The sequence below is a fragment of the Macrobrachium rosenbergii genome, chromosome 10 (genome assembly GCF_040412425.1).
Source record: "Macrobrachium rosenbergii isolate ZJJX-2024 chromosome 10, ASM4041242v1, whole genome shotgun sequence".
NCBI classification, from domain to species: Eukaryota; Metazoa; Arthropoda; class Malacostraca; order Decapoda; family Palaemonidae; genus Macrobrachium; species Macrobrachium rosenbergii.
The window spans coordinates 55,819,445-55,831,944 of NC_089750.1; the positions used below are offsets into that span (position 1 = coordinate 55,819,445).

At 33.6% G+C, this 12,500-nt stretch overlaps 1 protein-coding gene across 2 annotated transcripts in view; it reads right to left on the bottom strand.

The window, feature by feature from the left end:
* Nucleotides 1-12,500, bottom strand: part of LOC136842644 (lachesin-like) — a 314,707-nt gene that overhangs the window by 204,637 nt on the left and 97,570 nt on the right. For both annotated transcript variants that reach the window (XM_067110263.1, XM_067110264.1), the window contains exon 3: nucleotides 10,081-10,181. In XM_067110263.1, coding sequence (XP_066966364.1) covers nucleotides 10,081-10,181 — 101 coding nt within the window. The remainder of the gene's footprint in view (nucleotides 1-10,080; nucleotides 10,182-12,500) is intronic.

The following is a 12,500-nucleotide window of genomic DNA, read 5'->3' on the forward strand; positions in this document are numbered from 1 at the left end:
TTAGCTTACCTTCTTATTTACTTAATATGTGGAACATATCGAAACGTTGTCGATAATTGTTTACAACTCTCATTTAAATGGTTCTTTTTATTTGCTATGTGTTTTCATTTTACTGCCTTTTCACAATTAAGTCTTGATTTTCGTCTTTATCCATTTTAGTTAGGTACTTATATTATAATTATGTAGTCTTGTCGTGCAAGCTGAGGGCCTACTGGGTTTTCTCAAGATTTATGACGCTATAACTATAACAACTAATCTTATAAAAGAAATAAGCTATTCTGTTAAAAAATAATTCAGCCACGAACTTATCCATTTCTAACCTTTTTAAAATAATAATAGCAGTATTTTCTTTTAACGAGACATTATGAACTCATTGCTGATATTCTTATTTCTTCTTAAAATTTATATATTAATCAAAGTTTTTCAAATGGTTTATTTCTAACAATTCAGTTCGATATTCAATACATAACTGAATATAAGAAATGAAGTATTATTATTATTATTATTATTATTATTATTATTATTATTATTATTATTATTATTATTATTATTATTATACTTGCTTCTTTTACCATTATCAGGAAATATGGGTCTTTTAACAACACGGCCAAATTTTTCTTCCTACATCGTTCACTGTTACACTGATAAAAATCTTTTAAGCAATTTGATAAAAATCCTTTAGATAACTTGAGGAAAATGCTGTTAAAGAAAATTTTCCCATTACGTTTTCATGGCGATTTTACAAAAAAAAAAAAAAAAAAAAAAAAAAATTATCCAATACTGGGCTTTCTGTGTTTCGTCAGCTTCCCTTCGTGCACGCCAGTTCAAAATGACAAATATATTTTAACATGATTATTATACTATTATTAATATCATCGTGCACATGAAAAGAAGTAACAGAGAAAAAACATTAGATCAGTAAATGTTTTCTTTCTTGTTGTTAGTGAAAACACACAAGTACTCTTTAACCAAGTATGTTGTAACATTGGTGAAACCCATTAATAAAGTTTAATTTTCCTCTGGATTCCATAACAAGGTATTGCCATTAAGTTAATGACTTTGTAATCCTCATCATAATGTTAATTTAAAAATAGAGAGCCGATATATTTCTGAATGAATGTAACACTAATGCCACAGAAATTTCCGTTGTCTGACTCCTTCACTTCATGATAAATGTTCGGTACATCTTTATGCAAAACACCCACTTTGCCGAGATGACTCTCATGATATTGTCAGATTTAAGAAATAATATCAGTACATTTTTAAAACTAAAGCAGCCACTTTGCCCTTAAAGAGCGATCGTTAAGATCCTTATTAGGAGTAATTCTTGCCCAAGGATCTCCCTTTCTTCTGTCGGGTGCGTTCATTTGCGAGCCATCATCACTGAAACTCAAACCTAATTTCGTTCGCCTCCGCGAACCCGGGAGAATTACCCCGGAATTAAATTTTCCTTAATCTATCTCAAATTCTATTTCTCTTTCCTTTGTGGAATATCCCCGGCCTTATCAGAACCGCTGGCCTTCTCAGCCTCGCCTCCTCTATGCATACATCAAGGATGTTCATCCAAGCAATATATTCCGCTCTTTTATGCCAGAAAGAATACGTTCATTATCTTGAAGAGACTTTGCAAATCCGCACTAAACCTGAGACTTGTGTGCTCTTGGAGCGGATACCTCGTCTCCTCCCCATCCACCCCCCACCCCTTCTTTCCCCATTCCATGTCCATCTCTATTCTTATATATCTCTTGTTTTTTTCTCCGAACTCTCTATTCTTATATATCTCTTCTTTTTTTACTCTCCGAACTCTCTATTCTTATATATCTCTTCTTTTTTTCTGCGAACTCTCTATCTTGTTACTCTTTCTGTCTCAATTTTTTTCACCAATTTTTCTTCTTCACTGTTTCTTATTAATATTGAAATTACTTCAGCAAGAGAAACTGTATTACTGTATGATTTGAAGCCATAATTTTGTGGTTTGATTTTCATACGGGTACATAACTGAATAGTCTCAAAATCTCTAAATTTGTAGCATTCTCTCTCTCTCTCTCTCTCTCTCTCTCTCTCTCTCTCTCTCTCGTGAAACTTGTTTATGTGTGTGCATGTGCATCCAAAAAATACATAACCGAATATGTAAACATTGCAACATCTGAATGTTTACAATCGAGGCACCACTTGTGTACAAAATATAATGCTGTATTAACAATAAAAGCATGCACGGACGCTTTAGATATTTAAACAAGCGTGTACGGTTACAACGCACCATATCCGTATCCGTCTATGGAATGGATAGAAGCAGCACCGAAAAAATTCCCGATTCTCTCTTAGTATTACTGGAACCTATGTCCGTCCGTCTATATATCTATCTAGAATCCGGTTGCCGGGCAAAATTATACCCGTGATCTGACATTATCTTGCAAATTTCATTGCTCTTTTATGGAGGGATTTAAATGCAGGGAAAAGGTCGTTTTGATAACAATCATATAAGCGAGAAGAGGTGCAGCTCCCGAGTTGTGTTTGGGTGATTGCAATTGTCATTTGCATGAAAATTGCAGGAAAACGTGAAACATTATCAGGAAAAGGTCTCATTTGGTGTTATTGCATTCGGCGATATTCAGTTGATACCTTTTCGAAATCTGCGTCGACTTATTCGGTTTTTTTTTTTATCCATAGCGTAATGTTAGATATTTCTCTTAAGGTTTTTTCGCGATAAAACTCTATTAGGAAAAAGGGATTAACTTTAAAATTTTCCGTTCGCTTAAATTTCCAACGAATATCAAAAATGAAGTAAAAAGGAATGTTGGAGAAAAAACTCAAATTGAAATAAGAATTACCAATTACCTTTCTACTAAAAAATGGGGGAGAGAAAAGTTTTCCAGAATTTGGAATAACACAAAATGAACCGGCATCTGGAATGGCAAGAGGACTTTGGAACTTCACATCGTTACAAACACTTGTGGTTTCCGCCTGGCCTCCTCGCTTCGTTCATAACAGGCAGCTGTTCTAGAGTTTGTTCTTCAACTGTTCATTGGGTATCCAGCATTATGGTATTTGGTGGACTTTCCTACTGAACCAGAGGATTTCCCAATTCCTCTATATCCTAGTATAATACGCTTGGCTCGTATAGTGCTTGCATGCAAATGTCCTTACTGATGATATTATCGAACTTGAGATCTGTAATAACACGCTGGATTTATAAAATAATTCTTTACGAAAATATTAAGTACTGCACTGGTTATGAGCTGTATTAAAAGACTGTCTATCTATCTATCTACCTAATAATATATATATTATATATATACATAAATATATATATATATATACATATATATATATATATATATATATATATATATATATATATATATATATATATATATGTATATATAATACCATTCATATATATAATATATATATATATATATATATATATATATATATATATATATATATATAAAATCTTTAATACTATTCACAACTATGTGCGCGTCTGTGTGTCTGTGTGTGTATGTGTGATTGTGTGGCCCGTGGGCGCCAGAAGCGTAAACCCTCCTTGTTCTCAGAGGTGAGGCTGCTAGCTGCATACCCTTTCCTTCACTCCAAGCTAACAATGATACCCATACAAAGTTGGGACGACTGGCAGGCTGCTGCTTGTCTGGAATCAAACCACAGACCTTGTCAATTCGAGTCTAGTGCTCTACCACTTACAGATACTTGTGTGTGTGTGTGTGTGTGAGGGGGAGGGGTGGCTTGGGTGTTCTATTCTCAACGAAACGCATTACCACTGCAGAGCTGGACCCAACGAGACGTTTTGTTGACCAATACACCACAGGGAAGCAATAACGGAACTCGATTTTCGCCTAAGCTCTAAGCCGATTATCCGTGGATAGGAGAGTCTATAGATTTCTTACTGTGCCTCTTTCCTCCGAGGAGCTTTATTTTTTTATTCCTCAGCACTCTTTCCTTTCACGGATTTCCTCCCAAGACACGGGACTTTATCTCCGGGTAAAGCTGTAGTCTTTCACCGTGATGAGGCAAGTGGATATCATTTTTGTTTGCATTTTCTGTATTCTGTCTCATTTTGGGGTGATGGAATGTTCTTTATAGGTTTCACTTATAACGATGTTTTTTTACCATTTGATATTTTATAACACAAATAGCATAACAGTAAAATTAACCTGGAGCATTATTTCTATACAGCCACGGACAATACGTTTCTTCTGGTCTTGACTGCCTCAAAGCAACTAACAAAATTCATGGGATTTCATTCTTGCAAATGAAGTTTAGTAGTTACATTGAAATACTTCTACTACAGGAACTACTAAACTTCACAGATCCTTATTCTTGCAAATAAAACTGACGAACTAACAAATACAATTAGATAAATTACCCCCAATCCTTCCGCTTTGGGACAGATGACGTTCGTAATGTAAAACAATTTCGTTCACTCCTGAAATAAATGAATAATGGATTGGACGGCTGACATTGGCGCTAATGACATATGAATGGGATGAGGCTCTGCTCAATAGTCCTCATTTTTTACTGATGGGGTGAGGTTGACCGGTGGGAATTTCATGTTGAATTCTGAATGGCCAGAGCGGCCAGTCAATATGCCAGAGGGCTGAAGAAAAAATGGAGTGAATGGTGAAAGTATTACTTCCTCTTTTTTATCCAGATGGAATTGTAAACCTTTTTTCCTTTATCTGTCTTCGATTTTTTGTTAGTTTATTTTTCCTTGGGGAATTACATTGTTGTATCGTTCTCCTCTCACTGGTTATTTTAGGAGTTTTGCTCTCAGAGGAAATTGTACACTTGTGTCTTTTTTTTTCGTCCTCTGATTTGATTGTTTTAGCTCTTTTTCTTTCAATCAGAATTGCAAATTTGTTTCATTGTCGTCTTGTCTCTCGGCTCTAGTGATATTTCTTTTACACACTGCAGAACGGTCTAATTATTTTATTGGTTTATCAATCCTACTGATTTTGATATTGGTTATAATTTGCATTGAAAATAATTAGATGCTTTTTGGACAGAAAGAATGTACATTTTCATTCCGATTTCACGAAATGATATCTACATCATTTCATCTACTGGCAGTATTTAGAATTCCCTTCTTATTCCGTGGTCGCCTGACAATTGCAATCTTTCGTCCTTAGAAAGGCATCTCTATCGTTTCCTCTTTTGTATCTTTCTTGTGGTATGTAAAATACAAAATAATTATTTGTATTCTGCCTTTCGTATATTGATCTGCATTATTTGAATTATTTAATAGGGTTACAAAGATATTTCTTTACATTTGCTTGGTGCTTTCAGAAAAGTGAATAAATCAAATGCATGAATTACGTAAACATCAATCCTGAAAACAGCGACGTGTTTATCTGATAATGATCTGTTTATTCAAAAATCTCCGTATGATCCACGAAACATTTCAAGTTACGCTTATGAATGGCGAATTTTTAATGCAAAGCACATATATTTGAAAGGCAATCTGCAATCCAATTATGCCATTACACAATTATGCCATTACACATTATACATATATCTATCTATTTATCTATCTATCATTATATATATATATATATATATATATATATATATATATATATATATATATATATATATATATATATATATATATATATATATATATATATATATATAAACAAATACTGTGACTGAAATTTTGAGCACCCTTTGCTTCAAACACTCTGCTAATGGCATCACATTAGTGGACGTTATACCTCCGCCTAATTTGGATGCATTGCTGAATGTAGTTCTTTGAGTTCCAATTTATTCATTATTTGGAAATCCCTTTGTAAAATGAAAGGTCGGCGGGAAGGTTTAAAACATGAAAGCTTTGCTTAATCTGGTCACAAAAATTGAGTGAAATGTACGAATTCACTTACTGCTGCCTTTTTAGAGGCCTCTTTTTGACTAATTGCTGATGACAGCAGACCCTTACAGTCTGGAATACCAAGCACTTAGTTTTCTGTAATGGTTTGTACACTTATACCCTGTCTAGGTTCCTTTCAGATGATATCATTAAAATGATTTGAATGTTAATATTCACCTATTATCGTTCCTTAATGCTTATTATGTCGATTTCGCAAAAAAATTAGAGGGACTAAATTTTCATCTCAGTTGTTTAAACCTGACTATGCTATCTATATCAGTGTTCTCTGAGGAGTAAACCAATATATTACAATTCCCAGCATGAATAGGACGGTTTGAAATAGATAATGAAAAATTAGGGAAATATCACGTTCCACAGGCTATGTAGAATTGAAAAATATTTTGACAGGTATCTAGTTATTTATCATCTTTTTCGGATGATTTTATTTTGAAGAAGGGACGAAAGTAGTTAAAATTACTGTAACTCTTCCTAAAACAGGCTTTACAAATCGTTTTGTTGAACTTAATGTGATATGTGTAATGGGATTGGGGATTTTCACGTAGCATGAGATTAAGTAAGGATAAGTAAAAATAAAATTATAGAGTATCTGAAGTCTTTTACTATCCTAGCCATAATAAATCAAGCCAAGGGTCCAGCACGAAATCAGATAAGTTATCACTTAATTGTTCTGCTGCAATGTATTTCGTTCATATTAACTAGGAGTACAACTGGACTTACGATGCAATCTTACATTGCCTCATGAAATGTTACTTGAAATTTATGACTATTAAAGACATGAAAAGTCTAATTTAATTTCTATTATTTTTTCCATTTAATTATGACATATTTTTACTTCTTTATAGTGTTTAAAAGACGTATAAATACAAAGTATACATTTGTAAATACTTCAAGAAATCTTATTTTGTTACCTTTCATTCGTTTTTTGCAAACGTCTATTGTTTCGGAAAAACAGTTTCTTTTGGAATTTTTTTCTGTAGAGGTTATTCAATAAACTAGGATTCTGCAGAGCTTGTGAAAGAAAAAATGGTAAACATGATTTTTTTCAAGTTTCCCCCTCATTTATTTTCTTTCTGTGACTTTTCAGCCTTTTTTCCCCTTCCTCCTCATCTTTCTGCCGTCGTCCTCGCATTCATCATCATCACACCATTTTCCTGACGACTCATTCTAGACGTCATATTTGAGAAGTTGATTCAAATATTGGCTGACAGCTGTTGCTATCACCTTGCATTGACCTGCAGCCAATGAGACCCGAACCTGGATCGAAGAAGCCCATGGCAGGTTCTCCCCCGGCGTGTGAGTGTGGCCTTCCAGCATCTAAAGATGACGGATTCTGAATATTAAAGTCGATATGTTTCGGTGCAAAATTTCAATTGCCAACCTATGCAGACTTCGCCATTCGCTCCAGCGGTGCCTCTGGAGTTCATTTTTATCGCAAATTGGTTTTGATATGTTTGGGTTTTGCCTGCACGGGGGAACTTCTTTTGGACTTCCTGGGCATTTCAAGACTTGGCGTGCTATTTTTTTTTTCTTTTTCTTATTATTGTGATTGATTGTATCATGTTTCTTTAAAATAAAAAAATGAACTAACCTTATAACAGTGGGGACTAGCAAGTTGCCAAAAACACACACACACACACACACACACACACACACACACACACACACACATATATATATATATATATATATATATATATATATATATATATATATATATATATATATGTGTGTGTGTGTGTGTGTGTGTGTGTGTGTGTGTGTGTGTGTGTGTGTATGATTCAGGTATGTATATATATGTATATACATGTATCTATGTGCATATATAAAGTTAAATACCACATGAAACTGGATATGCTAAATTCTAATTTTACCATTTTTATAAAGTTGTGATTTTAATTGATTCTTCTAATTATTAGATCTATAACTAACCCGTTACAACTCAAGTTCAAATCCTGATTAACATAATTACAAAAAACTGATAAGCGTTAAGAATATGCTGAGGAATATAAAAAAAATGCATAGCCTAGAAGAAATACAACTTCCTCAAAAGACTCGTATCATATCTCTAAGTTATACACAAAGCTTGTTAAATTAGGTAAATTACTGTTAATGTAATGAAACAAATCTCCACTAAAGTCCATTTAAGCATTTTGCATTTCTGAAGTATCTCTCATATCAGGAGCACTGACTATTCGGAAGAGGAGGAAGATGAAGAAGAGGAAAAAAAGGAAAAAAAGTCAGCATTTAAGTTTTAGAAAAACCAGCTTCATATTTCAGCTCTATCGAATTATATTTAATCCGTTTCCCAAAACTCTTGAGAGACGACTAGAAAAATTCCTGGAATATTTGTTTACTGCATTTCACAATTTCTGTTTCCGTTCTTCTCTCTCTCTCTCTCTCTCTCTCTCTCTCTCTCTCTCTCTCTCTCTCTCTCTCTCTCTCTCTCTTTTCGAGAATGAACACTCTTTCAGAAAACGACTACCTGCCAATACAGCTTTGTTTGGCGATTTGGTCAAGCAAATGAATCGGATGCTTGAGGCGAGGGACTGGGTCAGGAGTCGAGATTTAATTGCTGTCCAGACAAACAAACCTTCAATTTGGAGAAGAGAGTCAGTTTTCCATGGACATAAGCAATACAGTTGTGTCCTTTGAGCAAACGACGGTTTCTGCTATGTCTATCTCCTGGGTTGCTGTATTCATGTATATTCGTGTTTGTAAATACACATGTATATTCATGCTTTATTCGTATACCATACATGTACATTCATACACAAAAATATAGTGTGTATGTATATATATATATATATATATATATATATATATATATATATATATATATATATATATATATATATATATATATATATATATGTGTGTGTGTGTGTGTGGGGGTGTTGGTAGGTGTGTGCGTGTATGTAAATGTGGGAGCACGGTATATGAATGAAGCATGAATATCCATATATATTTACTGACATATACAGTAGATAGATATGTACAGTATGTACACAGTCGGTCTGTGCGTGTGTCCACTACTATGCTCTTTCGTACAACAGAGTTAGACTCCCCAGAACTCACGAGACAATGCCCACTGCCGCATTCACACTCTAATGCTGAAACGGGGCTGAACCTCTGAATAGGAATTATACGCAACATTAGCCACTTCATACTCCTACACGCCTAATTTCATGCGCTATTGAGTATCCTGGATTATGATATTCAACATAACGTTTTTCTCTTGACAGGGGTGGCACCAGATATAATATCACATAACAATGCTTACCTTGACGACAGTGAACTAAAATCCTGCTATTTTTGAAATGAGAATAAAAAGCGATTCTTTTGTTGCATATTAAATTTTGATATATAATTAAAATATTACAGCTTTACGAGGATTGCCTAACGATGAGGACTGTAGTCCTCATAAAGCCTAAGGGTTTTAAATGTAGCTTTGAATATCACAAGATTTGATACACAAGTATAGGTCTTATTTATCCTCAATATTTAAGTTAATAAGAAACAGATTCATTATTCCTATCAAAACCTGCTGAGGAGAATATAAACACGCTCTAACAGGGTGATCGTAATTGAAACAAAATGCATTATCTAATTCTGCTTTGCTGCTGCTGATTACTGATCGGATTACAAGGCTGTAATGATTTGAGCAAATTACGTTTCTGAGAGTATTTGAACACATACCCCACTGTTCACTATCCCTCACTTGCCGTGGGAATATTTCGGAAATTCATTTAAGAACAATTAATTACAGAGAGATTTCACAAACTGAAGCGCTACCTATAAATCCGGTTCATAGACCAATTCAGAGTTCAAAATCATTACCCAAAGCATCCAAAGCTTAATTCCAAGTGGGCATGGAATGAACCCCACCATTTCTGTTGGAGATTCTGAACCCAGTCAGGAATCCGGCTATTGATATGAAGCAGCTGTAGGGGGTTCATTCCACGCGAACCAGGCAACTATCGTGGGAATGAATCCTACTGCTTCTGTTTCCCATTCCGGTCTATGATTCTGTTGATGAACCACGGAATAAGGTAAGTATACTCGGATATGCCAAATGGACATCTACCATCTCTTTCCCGTACCATCTCCTCTGTGTTGCTGGAGGGTTGAATTGCTAAACAAAACTAGAATATAAACTTCGATTCTTTACATACCTTGAGGTCTTTGGAGTCTATGACGGTACAGTTCAAGATGGCACTTCTGCCGATGGCCACGCTCACATTGCCATCTGCTGGGGCAAACATTGGGTTGGATTCTGTAAACAGAGGAGAGACAAAATTATCATGATGTTAAAACTAATAAGCAAACAAGTTATGAACATTTTCGAAAGGATTTTACAGATAAGTTAGTAAATGGTTTTAAGCTTGTTAACCAAAAAGATGGTAGCATTTTCATTATTCATTTTGATCCTGCATTGGAAAAAGATCGATATCAACATAAAAACCGAAAATTGTCAACAGTGGTATACCCCTGTTCGACAAATATTTAATATTACACATGTGCGTAAGCGCACGCGCATACATATACACACACACACACACACACACACATATATATATATATATATATTATATATATATATATATATATATATATATATATATATATATATATATATATATATATATATATATATATATATATATATATATATATAATATTTATACTGTCACGATGCGTACCAAGTACCTGGTAATTACACAACTAATCTCAAAATTCAAAAATTTACCTCACTTCAGCCAGATACCTGAACTCTCATAACAATAGGAATTACGACGGAGTACTCTAAAGGTAACAGTGATCCCTTAAAAACTTATTAATCATTTGAAAAAATCAAACTATATTTATCAGAATATGTGTGAGATATCAACAATTAAAAAAGAAATATTCTAGAGTAAAAGGGCATCACTCCATCAAACAACTTTAACTGTTTCCCTGGTCTTAACTCACTTTAGCAAAACTAAAAGAACAAAACATGTTTATCACTTTGCCTTATGCACACACAATCTTATTCACTGGTGGTCAATAAATGAAACACTGTTTTTCTAAAAATATTAAATACAAAAATTTATTTTCAAATTCAAAATTTATAATTGGAATTCACAATCTGAAAAATTTATTATTACTTGAAAACAACACAAAACTTAATTAATTCTCGAATTAAATCAAGAAACAAAACTATTTCACACAAACTTTAATTTATCAGGAATTTAAATTAATCAAGAAAAACTTCAACTATCAAGAATTACGCCAGATTTGAAAAGAAAATCTTAATAAATGAAAAATTAAATCAAGTATGCAATGTTAAATTACCAAAAAGTATTTGAAATGCTACGTAAATAAATGTTACATCACAAACATAAAAAAAATATGAAAATATGAAGAAATTGCAAACAGAAAAACATACACAAGATTTATCAATAATAATTTCACTAAGGCAAAATTTCCCCTAACTTATTATACCATGTTCTTAATAAGTAAAATTCACGTTACCTTACACAAACTTGTGAAACCTCTGTAAAATCCCTTTGCAACTGTGCTAATTTCACAAAACACACTTTTTTACCAGGCGCCATTACAAATTGAACAATTTTGCTACATTCAGATCTCACAAGTTAGTACTAATATCAGTGACCAGAAATATACAACATTAAAAGTAATCTCTTTTTAAGCACGAGAGAGAGAGAGGGAACCAAACTGATCAGTCTCGGAAATCAGAATGAAACAGGTTTCAGAATTCCAGTAGCACAAGAAACAATTACATGACGTCATTAAGGCATTTTGGTTACGAGATACAAAAGAAAAGTTCCAGAAGCAGGGAGGTGACGTCATTAAAGCATTTTGGGAGCAAGATACCAAAAGAGAAATTTCTTGAAGGAAAGTGATGTCATCCCAGCAAAACGTTTTGAACGCAATCGGGACATGTTACTCTTTCTCTCAAAAGGGGAGTACGTGATCAGAGCCATGTATTTAACATTGTGAAATCACTCACATTCTTTTTGTACAAGGCGAATCTTTTACAGAAATCTTTACACGATCGAAACACACTGCAATCGACTAATTATGATTGACGTGTTTTATAAACAAGATGAAAAACTGAGTTGATTTCCTGAACGAATCGGCAATTGTCATTCCAAACTATCCTCACGTTAACCCAAAACAAAGTGCTCTCTCTTATCTCAACTGATGACAATTGAAATGAAACAAGTTCTCACTAGGAAACTCGTGTTCCCTATACTATGCTTTTATCAAGAAAGATATTATTAATTCTAAATTACATTATTAAGTTATTTAAATCATTAGTTCTTTTGAGATCTGTTATGATATTTCAATAATTATTATTATTACACATAATACACGATAAATAAAAGAGTAAATATATCAAAATTGTAGGAGGATATATGTATTACAAGGCAGCATTGTGAAATTCCTCCCCCCAAAAGATTAGTTATCCCGGGTTTGAATCCAACAATTCACAACGGGATAAATAATCTGCTATGACATTATCTTTTCCTGAAATGTGTTTAACTTTTACATTATATGGTTGCAGGCATAAAGACCACCTGGTCAGTCT